General features: G+C 33.2%; 1 protein-coding gene and 1 non-coding gene across 2 annotated transcripts; both read right to left on the bottom strand.

The window, feature by feature from the left end:
* Nucleotides 1–6,731: 6,731 nt before the first annotated feature.
* On the bottom strand, nt 6,732–10,960 carry LOC143233611 (acyl-CoA-binding protein homolog). The gene is made up of 4 exons (XM_076470004.1): nt 10,806–10,960; nt 9,218–9,332; nt 7,517–7,579; nt 6,732–6,910 (listed from the first exon to the last, which is right to left on the bottom strand). Exons 1-4 carry the CDS (start codon nt 10,818–10,820, stop codon nt 6,834–6,836), a joined length of 270 nt encoding a protein of 89 aa, XP_076326119.1. The 5' UTR covers nt 10,821–10,960; the 3' UTR covers nt 6,732–6,833.
* A 4,218-nt stretch (nt 10,961–15,178) lies between these two features.
* TRNAV-AAC (transfer RNA valine (anticodon AAC)) lies at nt 15,179–15,251 on the bottom strand. The gene has a single exon. It is a non-coding gene; the product is annotated as a tRNA-Val (tRNA).
* Nucleotides 15,252–16,434: the final 1,183 nt, after the last annotated feature.

Genomic DNA, 16,434 nt, shown 5'->3' with positions numbered 1-16,434 from the left:
TTTTCTTTCTCTCAGAAAGTTCACTGTCAGGTCATCATAGAGGAACAAGAATTTCAGGTTTCAGTGGTTAAGAACCTGGCGAAAAATAAGTATTATCTTTCCAAACATCGTTCAAACTCGCCCACGAACGAGTGCAAATAAACTTTTCGATAAAGTTCTTAAAAATATATAAAAAATCAGACGACCGATTAAAGAGGAAAAAATTCGTCGTTAAAAGTATTAAAATTTCTTATAAGGCCACAAAATGAAGACTAATATACACATGGGTTGGGTAGTGTAATAAAAAATACTGTTTCACAATTACTTCTAGCCCCAGAAGTGATGGTTCTCAAACTGTGGAGTGTCACACTCGGAATTTTCTTCCTTTCTAGATTCAAATACTTAAGCAATGCACACATTTTCTACATCCAAATTGCGACTTTGATGGCAAATAACAGTTAGAAAGTTTCACATTTGAAAGGAAAAAAAAAAAAAAGAAGTTTCATCTAAATATCAAAAATAGTTTTCTAAGAAAATTGAGTTAATCTTTAGTTTTAGTTTCTTAAATGACGCTAAGGCCTGCCATGGCCAAGTGGTTAACGAACTCGACTCGTAATCCGAGGGTCGTGGGTTCGAATCCCCATCCCACTAATCATGCTCGCCCTTCCACCCGTGGGGGCGTTATAACGGGAGGCCAATCCCACTATTCGTTAGGGAGAGAGTAGCCCAACAGTTGGTGGTGGTGGGTGGTGATGACTAGTTGCCTTCCTTCTAGTCTTACACAGCTAAATTAAGAACGGCTAGCGCAGATAGACATACTGTAGCTTTGCGCGAAATTCAAAAATTAAACTAGGTTTGACAGAGTGACCAAAAAATGCAGTTTTGAAAAATACATACTAACTATCGCACCCATGAGTCTATCAGCCCACACTTACGTGCAAATTTAATTCCTTTAACTAAAACATGAAAGGTAATTAGTTTTATTGTTTGTTTCATTGGAATTGTTAAGCAAAAAGTTACACAATAGGCTATCTGTGATCTGTCCACCACGGGTATCGAAACTGGTATTTAACGGTGTGAAACTGCAGACATACCGCTGTGCCACTGGGGATCGGTAATTAGTAGACCTATTTAACTGGATGCTCTAATGTAATTCAATGCTAAATTTGGGGCCCGCTTTCGGGAAATCTTTGTAAAAGCCTTTTCGCGAAAGGCTTGGGTTTCCTAAGTGTTTGGGTGCAATTTTTCACCTTTGTGCAAATCTTGGAACCGAGATGGTTCGTTTTGAATTGCGCGCAAAGCTACACGAGGGCTATTTAAACTACCCTTCCTGATTTGGAATCATAAGCCTAGAGGGAAGGCCGCTAGTCATCACCACCCACCGTCATATCTTGAGCTATTCTTCTACCAACGGACAGTAGGATTGCCTTCAAATTATAGCACCCCCACGGCTGAAAGCGCAAACATGTTTGGAGTGAGGGGGAGGGACATTTTGTTTGGCAACGGTTAGAAGTCGGTGTGACTAGCAGTTTTGGGACATATACACACAAACAGCATAACCAGAAAAAACTTGCAAAACAGAAACTAAACATCAACAAAGTACTTATATTGTTTTCAATACAGGTCAAGCTTCAGTTCCATAAGACGAAAAATATACCCTGTGAAAAAAAACAATTTCTATACCATTACAGAATATTTTGGTTGATTCGAGATGAAGAGAACTGTAGGATGGGTTGCCTATGCTCTTCCCACCACTGGTATCGAAACCCGGTTTCTAGCTTTGTTGGTCCGCAGACGAACATGTTTATTAGCTTAAGGTTTCATCTTTTCATAATTAGTTTAGAATATATCTTTATTTAAATATATTCTGATACTTTTTCTATATTTATATGTAATTCTGCATGTTATCATGATATTATTTTAAAGCTGGATGTCGAAAGATCGTAAATTATAATTAGCTCTTTTACACAGGTATAAGTTACTAACGAATGTTACGTATTATGATTTAAAACAGTCGAAAATTTGAATTTGTTTAGAACTTAATTAAATGTTGATATCTATTAAATTCATCATATTCGTCAACAAGATTCATACACAATTGTCTTTCTTAACACCAATCTATTTTGTAACGAATTTAATATTATCGTGATATCTATCTTTGTTTTAGTTTAATATATATTTAGAAATGCATGTAACTTATATTGTTAATTGTGTATTGCCCAGTTCCCGCCTGTTCTCTTGTTTTGTAGAAGATTCTCGAATCAACAACATATGTTTTACGAAAGCACCAGCGTATCTTCGAATATTGTTGGGCTAACTGAACTTTCTAGAACTTCACCTAAATATTATAAATCGACGCGCCAAAAGACACTTTTACAATATTGTTTGGTTGCTACTTTTAAAATATTGTTTGGTTGCTACAGTCAGTATAGTGCAAGCCTCGGAAGCTATAATTGTGACAAACACATATTAATCGGAAAAATACAGATATTTGACCACGAACGTTTATAGATTTCGAACATTGCGAACAGTTCAACTTCAGAAGTTAGTATTTCTACGAAGGCATTAGATATTTCAGTCGGGGTAGGAGAGAAACTCTTGTGTGAGGAATAGAACTAGCTACCATTCCCGTCAAGTGATGTGTATCAAGATAAAAATAATTTGCGCCTCGTAAACCATCGACAAAATATACATTCACAGACCAGATAGAAAACTCGGTATGGTTTGTAAAACTTCTGTATATAAATCATTATTTGTAATAACTGTTTGCAATAACCATTATTGGAAATTGTATTACTGTTTGTATACTAAAATACATTTGTGTTAAGATATAAAACTGTGTGTCATCAATCTTGTTGGCAAATATCATAAATTTGATACATATTAACATTCAATTAACATCTAAATTCAAATTTCCGGTTACTTGAAATCGTAACAGGTAACACAATAAACCGGAAATTCGTTCATGATAAATTATAATAAGTAACAATTTTAATATGCTCTTATGTTTTACATTTGGTTGTCGGCTTTTTTTATGTTGTACACTAATTATTGGCTTTCTCTTGTTTTAAACACGGTTATTGGCTTTTTCTAATTAAAAAGTTAACAGTCAGGTTCACTTACAAAAATTGTAATGGCTTTCGGAAAAAGAACAGTGGACTATTCTAAAACGTTCGAGTTTTGGGTCTCATTTAAAAACTATCATTGGCTTTCTCTTGTGCTTAATACTATATTATTTTTTAAACTTATAAATGATGACTTACACAAGGGAAGAACAAGACAACCTCAAAAGAAGCTCTCTTAAAGTAACATGTTCCTCGAAACACAGTAAAGTCATTGCTCAACGCCATCTACTGTCGATGACTGCTAAACATTTGAGTGCCTTCATAAATGGCCAAAATAATTTAATATTATACGTCGGGATTGAAATGGGTATAAATTTCATCATACCATAATTACTTTAGAACATGTGTTTAGTCAAATGTATTCTCATATTGTCCTTCATGCAGTTATACATATAGTCGTATAAGAAAAAAGTGAGATATTCTCACAGTTCCGAATATTGAATCTTACCTCTTGTCTTTGTCCTATAAAAATGTTTTAAAAAATCCTCTCCAGCTAGAAACGGCAGTTTGAGAACAAATAATTTTTTGTCAAAAAGCTATATAGTAGGTTATTTGTGCTTTTCCTAGTACGAGTATTAAAACTAGTTTGTTTAGCATTATAACCCAACAGACTTACCGTTATGCCATTCGAGTAAGAAATCGGTCAGTTATTGTTAATTTATGTTTTTCTTTGCCGTCTTTGCTTTATTTATTCCTTGCATAACATTTCCGAAAACTGCGTTTTGCGATTACGTAAAAATCATCCCTCAATTTTCAATGTGCCTAAATACCACGCCTTTAAATAAACTAGTTGTAATGTTGTTTTTTTCACAACTTAATTTTCTTTGCTTTCGACTTTGATAAATATCCTCCGACAGACAATTTTTAGTAAATAAGAACAACTGTCAGGCTTTCCTCGGAAAGCTTGTTTGTTTGTTTTTTGAATTTGGTGGAAAGCTACATGAGGGTTATCTGCGTTACCCGTCCCTAATTTAGCAATGTAAGACTAGAGGGAAGGCAGCTAGTTATCACAATCCACGGTCAACGTTTGGGCTATTTTTTTACCAACGAATAGTGAGTTTGATCGTCACATTATACCGCCCCCACGCCTGAAAGGGCGAGCATGTTTGGTGCGACGGGGATTCGAACCTGCGACCCTAAAATTAGGAGTCGAACGCCTTAACCCACCTGGCCCTGTTACGCCACTTGGAAAATAGTCGTTTTCTTTTACACTAGTGCCATGAGTAAAGACTTAATATTTTTTGTACCAATACTGGTGAATTAAAATGTAACAATGTCGTTGTGCTTCTAATGGCATTGCTTTGTAAAATTATCTTAAATTTGTAGTACAAATTTCTCATAGACGACCGGTCTTAACCCTGTGCGGTATACATCGTTGCGTTGTTTTCAGTCTGTTTAGAATTTGAAAGCTGGTTCGCCCCAGAACACTCTTACACGTACTGGCCTACATTAGCAGACGTTACTGTTACTGAATGCACTTTCGAAAATCCGTTCACATGTTCCTACTTCCCTGAAAAGAATTAAAAGGTCCACACGCGGAAACAAAGTAGTTCTAATATATATTTATGTGCTGCTGACTAGATACATAACTTCAAGATAGGCGTTTGTTGTTGTTTTAATTACCGAATACCGGGGTAGGCCATCACTTTGTATCTTGCTTACAGCCCTGCAGTGTACATTGCCAGCAGCACGATCTACATTCAGTTTATTACTAACTTTCAGAAGCTAACATGTGGTTGCAAAGTCGTTGTGAGAACAAACGAACGTATGACAACAAAAACATGGGACAGGTATCATGAAAAATTACTACTGAACTTTTAGTAAAGCGTACGTGATAGTCCAGCAGTATAGATAGATCTGTTGAAGTTTACACAAAGCTATTCAAGGGCTATCTGCAGGGCCGGTCCTAGAGTACAGGACACGCGGGTGCAAAATATAACGTACATGAAACTAAATATATTAATGGTCAGATCTTTTTTAGTTTATTAAACATACTTCACTAAAATATGATTTTATGTATTTGAATGACTTATAATGTTTACTGAAAGTGTGCCAAGTTTTAATTTATATGCAAAAACGGCTCGTTTGGGCTGAGAAAACACTTTTACATAGAAGAGCGAACAACGTTTCGACCTTCTTCGGTCATCGTTTTTTGCATATAAATTTTCTCAACAAGTGGGTTTCTCGTCATCACTGATTATGTGCCAAGTTTTGTGAAAATATGCATACTACATTGAAAGTTAGTGGAATCAAACCTACAAAGACTTCTAACAAAAGCAAAAAGGTTACATGGTCAGTCAAATTGACCGAATCCGTTTTGAGAGGCAAAAGGTAATAATAAAGTCAAGACTAAGCAAGATTAATCAAATTGAAAATTTAGTTTCAATCTTCTACTTAGCTCTGTGTTCTTTTCAATTTTTGTAAAATTAAAAAAGCATTGTATAACGTGTACATTTAATAGCCAGGTTATAAAAATAAAATTAATCCCAAGGTAAGCAAATATCATTACTGATTTTCCTTGAATAATACCAATAACATCTGGATAAGCTTTCAACATAACCATTATGTTATCAGCTGGATTTGGTTATGGATGCAATATTTATGAACTCAATATTAATTTAAGTTATTCTGACAGTAAACACACCTGTAACAATTTAAAACTCTGTCTAAAGCAGATAAAATTATGTTGCCAAATTTTTTATACCATTTTTGATTAGCCTTCAAGAGGTTAGACATCTCAGAAATGTTTTGCATTTGTAGTATCTTCATTATATCAGGCAAATGTTCACAGAATCATCCCAAATTGAACTCCTCTTAAAATTTAATTCATCATTGACACTAAAAAAAACAAACTATTGTTTGCTTTATCTTCAAGTTTTCATTGACACATTTGTTATACTTTCATCATGTGCTAGAACAGGTTGCAATATTAGCACCAGCTTTTCACCTTTTTATTATTAAAAAAATATAATTCAAACACTCTTAAAAGTACATTTGCAGCCATTCTTTATTGGCTATCTCTATATAGAATTGAAAAAACCTTTTAACAAAGAATACAGAAGAAATATAATCAGAAACCAGAATATCATGTGACTGTATGAAACAAGAGTTTGTTTTTATTACATACTATTTTAAGATAAAAAATATTTCATTTGGAAATGTATAAAACTTTGAATATGATCCATAAATTAACCCTTTAATTCATTGTAGCTACTTTTCAAATAAAAAGATTTAAACATTTTGTTAAAACTTGTTATAATCACAGGTTTACAAACATGTAATATTATTACACATGTTTAAGTTTTACTATTTAAAAACTAATTATAGATTGCATACTTATTATGAAAGATATAAGTCATCAGAAACTTTGGTTTGTTTGCAGTTTTCTAAAAATGAATAAATGTATTAAACTTTTTTCTCTAGATAATGAAGTGCATAATATTGATAAGTTAGGTAAAATGTTTCAAAGTTATATTTTCACAGTGAGAAATAAACTAATTTGTCATAAGCAATATTTTATGATAAAATGTTGAGTTCCAAGAACCTTATGGTGCAATAAGCAAGTCCTTCAGTCAAATGCAATAGTTTTGTAACATTCTGTGTTGTAGTTATAGTGAAAAACAAAGATTTTAATTAAACCAATCTCATATTTTCATTTTATTTTATGGAAAAATAGTAACAATGGTAGCACACTCGACAGGAAAATGTAGCTAGCCGAGAGCAATTTCATCAGTTCACACCATAACGTTCCATAAGTTGATTAGCCTTTGTGATGTAGGCTTCCTTTGCAGAGTCCTGAGATATTCCTACGAGTTCACGTGATATAATTTTTATATTACTTTCAACCTCTTAAGAGAAAGAAATGAAACATATAGACAAAAATAAAAGTTTAAATTTTCCTGTAGTTGCACTTTCAAAATTAGATTTTGGTTCACTAAAAACATCCTCTTAATATCCTACATTTCTTCAAGTTATGAAATGGAAGGAAAAACAATAACCAAACAGAAATTGAAAGAAAAACAGAATAAACTGACATGCACCAAAATTTCCACATATTTCACTAACATGCTCAACTATCAATATTCGAAACATTCTGTCCTGGTGGTAGAAATGAATATTCAAATTTAACAAAAACCATATAATGGCTTTTAGTATATCTCAGTGTCTGATTAACAACCATCCTCCAAATTAAATAAAAAAAAGTAAACATGTGATAAGTTAATTGTTAGACATTCTGGGAAAGCATTTCAATTTACAAGTATAAAGAACTTGTAACAAAGTTCAATACAAACTAACATTGAGTTTAAGATTAAAAACTGTTAAATAGACATTAAACCAAATTATATAAACCAAGTTCTTACACATAACTACACTTTAAAGCATCAAGAATGTTTACACATCATTAAACATACCTTTTTTGGAATTCCACGAGTCCCACTTTGCTTTTCCTTTGAGTTCTAATACACCAGGTCGTTCTGAAAGACAAAAATATATTTACTTCACCTCATCAGTAAATACTTGAAACTATTCTTTGTACACATCTTATCAAAAATTAATTAAAAAAATATATATATACAAACAATATAATAACATAAATTCACTAATACCTGTGCAAATAAAACTTAAGTTTTTCTTCACCTTATGCAATATCATAAAGACAATACACATCGTACAGGCTTACCTATGTTTCAAACACTTTAACCTGATGGTTAATGATGTTATTATCATTTAAATAAACATTGTATGGAAGTAAATTGTTAAATTTACTAAAGTTACACATAATTTTGACCACCACAGCTGTTGGCATGTTATAAAAGTGACAGTTAATTTCATTATTTGGTTCAAAGAGCTAGACAAGACCCTCATACCATTAGATACTGCAGGTCAATCTCCCTTTGCCAAGTAGTTCAAAATAAGGAATGGCTATACTCGAGTTATTGGGGGTATCTTGCCCATCTGTTTAACCCACATACACAATGTCATTAAAAGTTAAGAAGTTGAACTTCTAATATTCAGTCTGTCACATTGAATTATTACTGAATATAATAACAAGAGAATATCTTTAATGCTGTACAATAATACTACACAGAAATCATTTCTTACATAATACAATTAACATAAATGAGAACATAGTTGCCATCAAAATAAAACCATCATTACTGATGGCTTTTTTTTTTTTTTAAATCACTGTTTCAACAGCCCATAAGCTCTGAACATCTTTAGGGCAAGAAATATTACAGTTGTTTTAAAACACAATTGTAGCAACACTGTAGACTAAGTTGCAATATTTGGAGTTTGGCCAACCACATAGAAATAATATTCATGAATATTTCTTACATTATTGTAGTTAACCTTTCATAAATTTTATTTCATTGTCTAATTAGTTTTAGACTTTTGTAGTATTTCTATGCTGACTCTCAACTTTTATACAAGTAATTCAGAAGCAGTGCTTCTGTAATTAAAATTTATTTCTCAAATAAGTAACAGAACCTAAATCTTCATTTAATACAGTTTATGAAACATGTCAGTGATTCACATTTAATTTAGCTCCAAAGCTGTTTGCAATACCAGCAGTGTCTTTCTTTTCACATTTCTCGGTCAACTCCATTCAGTGACTGTGGCTACAAATGGCCATGAGGTTAAAGTTCAGACCTTGGTTAATTTTTGAAATTAAAAATGCCATTTACTATTTAGTCCACAACAATATTAAAAAGGCAAATAATGTACAATTATGATCCTACAAGCTGGTTGGTATTTGAATGTTGGGTAAATTTTCACACTTTAAATTAACGTTGTCTTATATTTAATATTTCATGCATGACTTTTCAAATGACATAAGAAATTTCTTTCTAACTATCACCTTATTACTTTGTACAGTTTGAAAATATTCTCTCTGCATTAAAGCAGCATAACTTATTAAGCTATATATTAAGTATTATATACAAAATAGACAAATTAGAAATGGATGAGAGGGTATCCTAAAAACGAATTAATATAAAATTCACATTTAGAATATTAAAAAAAAAAACTTACATTAACATAAGTAGTATAGCATTTGTATCATCACATATTATGAGAGAATGAAAATCACAGTTTCTTAGAAATAACTTTACCTGTGTTGCAGTCCCCAATGGTTGATTGCTTGTATAACGCATACAGTTCCAGTAATTCTTCGTCTGTAGGCCTACTCTTCAACTTATTCACGTCTTCAGCAGCTTTATTAAATTTCTGTAAAAGTCTCAAGTCAATCAATCTGGGATAAAAGTTCTTCATTGAAATAAAATAACATTATTAAATCAAACTGTGCAGGCAGACCGACAAAAAGACACCTATGAAATGATTCCTCCTTATATCCAAACATATTAAGAACCGAAACTTCACGCTTAAAGTGTAGAAAGTATTTTGGTTGCGTTTCTCAATATTGCATCTACAGATATAAACCCATTATTTAACATGCGATTTTTTTATGTATTTATACATAAATGAACGTATTTACGACTGTACAAATGATATACATTATAACGTTATATTTCAATGTTATTATATGTATTCAATTCTTTTTATTGCACAACTGTCGATAAAAACATGCAACATATGATCACTACTATACTGTATTATGATACCATTAAATCATTTTGAAATTTGCTAACAAAAATGATATGCAAATTGTTTCAAGTTATTTGTTAAGGTACACTTACACCTCACTCAACCGCTAAATTCATTTGTCAAGGTACACTTACACCTCACTCAACCGCTATATTCACTAAAATATTTACTTCTTTTCCTATCTGAAGTACAATAACCAATATAATAACCACAATTAAGCAATTTGTCGAAAATCAAGCAATTTGTCGAAAATATCACCTTTCCACGTTTTTAACTTACTAGTACTTCTATACATAGCACAATATTACGTATCCTGAAGAGTAATACCTCTCTTAACTCGCTCTATTTCGATTATCAATTTAATAATCCCATCATAAATTTACTCTATAAATACTTTCCAAACCCCAATACATAGCTTTATCGGTCACTTATATCTCAACCAAAATACTTAAATTTCGTTTTTCCCACCAGGTGTTTAATGCAGCAGTCATACAACTTGGTGATGCAGACATTTTTACTATCATTACTACATACAATGCGGCCAAAACACTCAGCAAAGTAACTACTGTAAAGCCTAAAATGACGATTTTAAGTAATATAAAGTATCTTAATGTATTTTGTATAACACTTACGTATTATTATTTTCATAATGTTAATCCTTTAAATTACGCCACCAATAAAGACAAATTCTTTTCTAAATTATAGGAAAAAATATTATTACTGACTAACAACTGAACTGCCACATGGGAACGTTTCGACTTTTAGAAATATTCAATAATGACTGTCAAATTTACTACTCACGTAAGCTCCTACTCCACAAACATGTAAGAATGAAACGACAAAGCTACTCTTACTTAATTATTATGGACGAGCTTTGGTGTTTTGTCGTGAAGGCACATAAACAATTACGACCGATAAAGGTAAATGCGTACTACTACTAGCACGCTATTTCTTACGGTAAACGGACCAAGTTCTTAATAACAGTAATACATGAAAATTTAAGTATAATTTTCCTGTTCAAGTAAAATATATACATTTCCGCAAACTGGTCTGTGAAACTTATACTCACAATAAAGAAAAATTTCCAACTCTTACCTCGTCAAGAGACATTTTCCTAAACGTACGTAAAACCACTTGTATATCCCAACTCACTCCTCAGCGAGATTCCTTTTATCGAGATACGTCCCTCAACATCGAATATATATTTGTGGCGTCATCTATAGACTTGTAATTCTAACAATTTGTAGAATTATTTCTTTTTTATACACGTTTTTGTTCGTTAAGTTTCGTACCACTACCAGTATCATATTTTGTATATATTTTGGGCCTAGCATTAATCACAGTTATCTATAAAAACAAAATATTTATTGCCATAAATACACTGGTATTACAGGTGTGTTCTTTTATTATCTTACCAGACCGTCTCAGGTTCCATTTTATGAATGAGTGAGGCCTGTACAATATTTCTTTACCATTCAGATAAGTACGGTCATTTTCATGAGAAGTCTTGAATTACTAATGTATTTTTGTTTATACCACTCTATGAGGGTGGATTAATAAATAAAAAAATTAACGTGCGTTACACTACAGAAAATAATACTTATATTGATTAATGTTTGTTTGTTTTTGGAATTTCGCACAAAGCTACTCGAGGGCTATCTGTGCTAGCCGTCCCTAATTTTGCAGTGTAAGACTAGAGGAAAGGTATCTAATCATCACCACCCACCGCCAACTCTTGGGCTACTCTTTTACCAACGAATAGTGGGATTGACCGTCACATTATACGCTTCCGCGGCTGGGAGGGTGAGCATGTTTAGCGCGACGCGGGCGCGAACCCTCGACCCTCGGATTACGAGTCGCACGCCTTACGCGCTTGGCCATGCCAGGCCATATTGATTAATTGGAACCAAAATCGATATAAAAGCAGAGATATTTAATTATCACAATGAAAGAAAGCTTAATATTCAAATAAAGTAAAACATAAAGTAATAATAATCAGTTGCCAATCTATCACTTGTTCAGAATATCACAATAATTTTGTTAAAGAAACCAGTAGAGAACTACATTTTAGGTTCATTTATTTCTTGTTAAGCACACAGCTGTACAATGGACTTGATTATTATTTATCAGGTCATCTCTTAAGTAATGTCCAATTTTAGGTTCAGAAAAAGGGAAAGGATTTCAAACGCTTTTAATGTTATTTAACCAATAATGTATGTTCCATTATTAATAATTACTTCCTGTCAACGATTCACAAGCTTCTGAATGCCACTTCTATAAAATGCTTGGGGTTTGGAGGAAAAGAATGTAGAGAGCGTAGTTTTGACATCTTCGTGTGTTCCAAGCTCTTTTCCATCAAGATAGTTCTTCAAACTTTGGAATAGATGACAATCAGATGGGGCAAGGTCTGGAGAATAAGGAGGATGTGGAAGTTTTTTTCCAGTCTAGCTCTTCAATCTTTGTAGATGTGATCCTTGCTGTAGGGACCGCACATTATCCTGGTGTAACACAACATCTTTACGATTGATCAAAGCAGGCCTCTTTTCTTTTAGTGCAACATTCAAACGTTCTAACTGCTGACAATAAAAGTTTAATATAATCATTACATTGAGTGGCAGCAACTCAAAGTATATCGCACCAACAATATCCCATCAAACGCTTAATAAGACTTTCCTAGGGTGGAGGTCCATTTTGGACAGTGCTTTAGCCAGTTTACCTACACTGTGCCATTGTCTGCGGCGCTTACCATTTTAATAATATATCTATCTTTCATCTCCAGTTACTAACCTGTCCAAAAAGGTGAGATACGTTCACGAGAATGCAAAGTGCAAATGTCCACTCTTACTTTAAGGTTGGCTTCTGTCAAATCATGGGGGACATATCTTCCAAGTTTTGACACTTTTCCAAGCTGTTGCAGATGACGGTGAACTGTTGAATGGGTTGAATTAAGCTTCTGTGCAGGTTCTTCAACTGTTACAGCACAATCTTCATCAAGTGTAGCCAGCAGCAAGTCATCATTAAACTCACCAGGACGACCTGAACGTGGCGTATCACTTAAGCTGTAACCATCTGATCTGAACTTCTGAAACCATCTTCGACATTTTCTTTCATTGAGAGACTCCTCACCATAAACACCTTGAATGTTTCGTATAGTTTTTGTTGCACTTTGCCTTTTTAAAACTCATAAAGCATTATATGCCTAATGTGCTCCTCAGACACATCCATTTTCATAAGGATTTATTTTATTAATGATCCGAAAAAAGCGAAGTTTGGTTAGTTTCTTTTATTTCTCTGAACATTTTTATACACGTCCTACTGCATATTTTAGTCATTAAAACCTTCTACAAAGACAGAAATGATGATGCACTTTCTGTATTGGGCCTGGCATGGCCTAGCGCGTAAGGCGTGCGACTCGTAATTCGAGGGTCGCGGGTTCGCGCCCGCGTCGCGCCAAACATGCTCGCCCTCCCAGCCGTGGGGGCGTTATAATGTGACGGTTAATCCCACTATTCGTTGGTAAAAGAGTAGCCCAAGAGTTGGCGGTGGGTGGTGATGACTAGCTGCCTTCCCTCTAGTCTTACACTGTTAACTTAGGGACGGCTAGCACAGATAGCCCTCGAGTAGCTTTGTGCGAAATTCCAAAAAACAAAAACAAACAAACAACAAACTTTCTGTATTACGTTTTCGGAATGACCTTATATATTATTAACAGTGTCCTTCAACTTATTTGAAAACACTCAAGAAAACTAATGAACACAATTTCTTGATAGATTTTAAAAATTTAATTATATTAACATTATATTAATTAACACACGTCTCATACGCCTCCAAGGTTTTTAATTAAAATTCAAATTACCAAATTAACGTAAGACGACGGCGATGAAAAATAAATGTCATTGATTTTATTTGAAATACTACTGCACAAATTTAAAACCTACTAGACTTTTCAGTTTACAAAAACGTGATTGTCTTCGCCGGTTCGTAGATTTTTATCAAAAACGATAGAGGATGTAAGGGTAAAATTGGAAAAATTCAACTCAAAAGTACTGCTCTCAACAAAGAATCCCCTCCCCTTTTTCTAAATATATTATTTACGAAATTATATCTTAAAATGTATCTACCCATGTCATAAACAGCTAAAATGAATCTACTTTACAAGTCAAATCACAAAAGGAGATAAACCTAATGACAACAAATTAAAATCAAATTGGGCCTACTATTGATGTAATAGGTAAGATATTTTCTTGGCCACTTCTGTTGTTTAATCAAATACATAATTCTTACTGTAGGTTCAGAATACGTCTCACGCGGATCTAAGGCTCAGACGCCATCTATAGAAATATAATAATACTGTCTGTTATATGTCCATATAAATATGATACTTCGCAGAATGTGAACCCATATGTATTTTTGCAGTTTTTGTTTTTTTACCACAACTTCGCCCCTGTTGATTGATCTTCACCAAATTTGCCATGAAGTTTTGTTGGGTCCAGGAGGAGATGCATCCAAACTTACAGTTTCGAATTTTGTGTTTTGCTGTTTTTATGGGCGTTTGGTTTTTGTTGTTGTTTTTTTTCAAACTTGTACATAAAGGAAACAAATTTTCATATCCCAAGATAACCCATGAATTTACGGGTACCCCATCTAGTGAAGAATAACTTCATTTGTGCAACAGTGTTTGTTTGTTTGTTTTTCTATCCTTCGCCATGATTTATCGAAAATCATCTACCTTTTCTGTAAATTAATATACTTATAAGAAGCGTATCTATGCGATGGACGGTGCGGAGTTTATGAAGATGTTTTCGGAAAAGTTCTAGTATCATTGTATAAGTTTGAAAGTAATTAAGAATAAAAGTATTCATATCAACTGGGTTTAATTATTTGAGTAACATTTCATTTCTTATTTTATTTTTAAGCTAGTAAGTAGTATGCGACCTAAAACACCTCACTGACATCTTGAAAGTGTGTATAAACAATGTACGAAAAGTAAATACCTTAAGTGATTTAATGGGATTTGAAAACAAAATATAGAATTAATGTTTTGCAAGTTACGGATATAAACAGTTTCTATTTTTGCTCTAAATACGCAAGTGATACTTGAAAGAACACAGACTGTGTGTACAACTCCGTGTAATGAAAAAGGAAAGGAAAAGAAGTCCCATCGGTACCCTTAGTGGCCGCCCTCACCGACTGTTCTGTTTTTAACCAGCACTGAAGGAGTGAAATCTATACATGTCGAAAGAAAACCAATTTTTCTCAACACATTTCGAATAATTCCTAGGTGTTTAAATTAATTTGTCAGCTCCAAATACAAAAGCTTGGGATGAGTTGAAAGGCAAATATCTTCAAAAGCATTTATTTGTACTGAAATAAAATACTTATACTGAAAGAAACAAAAATTGTGTAATGTGGGTCTATGTAGGTACGTTATCAGCATAATTATAATTAACAAAATTGAAAAATAATATTGTGCCTGCCAGGGATCGAACCTGGGACCTTCCGCGTGTTAGGCGGATGTGATAACCACTACACCACAAGCACCTTAATCTTTCATTTTTATATTATTAAATTTGTTCCATTTTTTATACTTTTAATTTTTTTTAATATTTAACTAAATTATTAGGTTGTTGTTGTTGTTGTTGTTGTTTTAAATTAAGCACAGAGCTACACTATGGGCTATCTGTGCTCTGTCCATCACGGGTATCGAAACCCGCTTTTTAGCGTTGTGAGTCTGCAGACATGCCGCTGAGCCATTGAGGGGGGTAGATTTTTAGGAGATATCATTGTTCATTTATTTTTGTTAAAGTTTCTTTTTATTGTATTGTATTTTTATGACGATTCCTTGGCCACAATTTAAGGTACCTGTATTTCATTTCTCTAGAGAAGTAACTTCATTCACTTCCTGTAAATATTTCGAAACTCACTTGACTCCAAAAAGTACTAAATTAAAATTATTTATTATGACTTAAATAAATATACATTAAATTACAACTAAAACGAATATGAGATAAGACAAATACTTTTTTTTTTTTGCTCTTGAATGTTACGTACAATTGATAGCATTAATTCATCACGATTCTGATCTCGTTAAATTGTGAGTGACGAGTTCACCGAGCGGAAAAATACTGATCTTGTCTAAGTTATTAAGCCTACGAACCTACAGGGTGGCCCGTAGGTCCCTACCCATCCATATGTTATTATGTTATATTCAACTACGCATGCATTATAAATTTGTTTCTTTTTTTCAGAGACATATGGCCGATGCAAGTCCATTTACACTTGAAGAGCGTATTGTGACAAGTACGTGGGTACATGAGCGGAAGAATACTGGTGACACCACACAGATACACTGGATACATAAGATATATGTATGGATAGGGACTTACGGGACACCCTGTACATCTCTTGCGGCCATTAAAATTAACTTCCTGATAAATCAAGCTACAAACAAGAGACAGACATTTTAACATTTATGTTTAAAAATTACTGAAAGTAAACTGTCCAGTTTATGATTCTACTTACAACACAAATATACTTTCAGCGTGATAGAGTGCATCTAAAAATTATATTTTTTTAATTTTGCTGTCCTATACTTCTTCAGACGTAGAATAATAATTTGATATATACATTTGGAATTACCATACATTGTATTCTTGAACACATTAATTCGACTTATTACTTTGTGCATACGAATGTTCAGCTACTTTATTCCACAGTTATGAAG

This window comes from Tachypleus tridentatus, chromosome 12 (assembly GCF_004210375.1).
Source record: "Tachypleus tridentatus isolate NWPU-2018 chromosome 12, ASM421037v1, whole genome shotgun sequence".
Taxonomy (NCBI): Eukaryota; Metazoa; Arthropoda; class Merostomata; order Xiphosura; family Limulidae; genus Tachypleus; species Tachypleus tridentatus.
The sequence above is the reverse complement of the archived record's forward strand: the minus strand, read 5'-3'. Positions and strand labels throughout refer to the sequence as shown.

Excerpts from the sequence above, each read along its gene's own strand:
- LOC143233611 (XM_076470004.1), bottom strand. Across the intron at positions 7,580-9,217 it reads CATTGGGGACTGCAACACAG|AACGACCTGGTGTATTAGAA; the intron begins GTAAAGTTATTT and ends TTTGTCTTTCAG. Across the intron at positions 6,911-7,516 it reads CTCGTGGAATTCCAAAAAAG|GAATATCTCAGGACTCTGCA; the intron begins GTATGTTTAATG and ends GTGAACTCGTAG.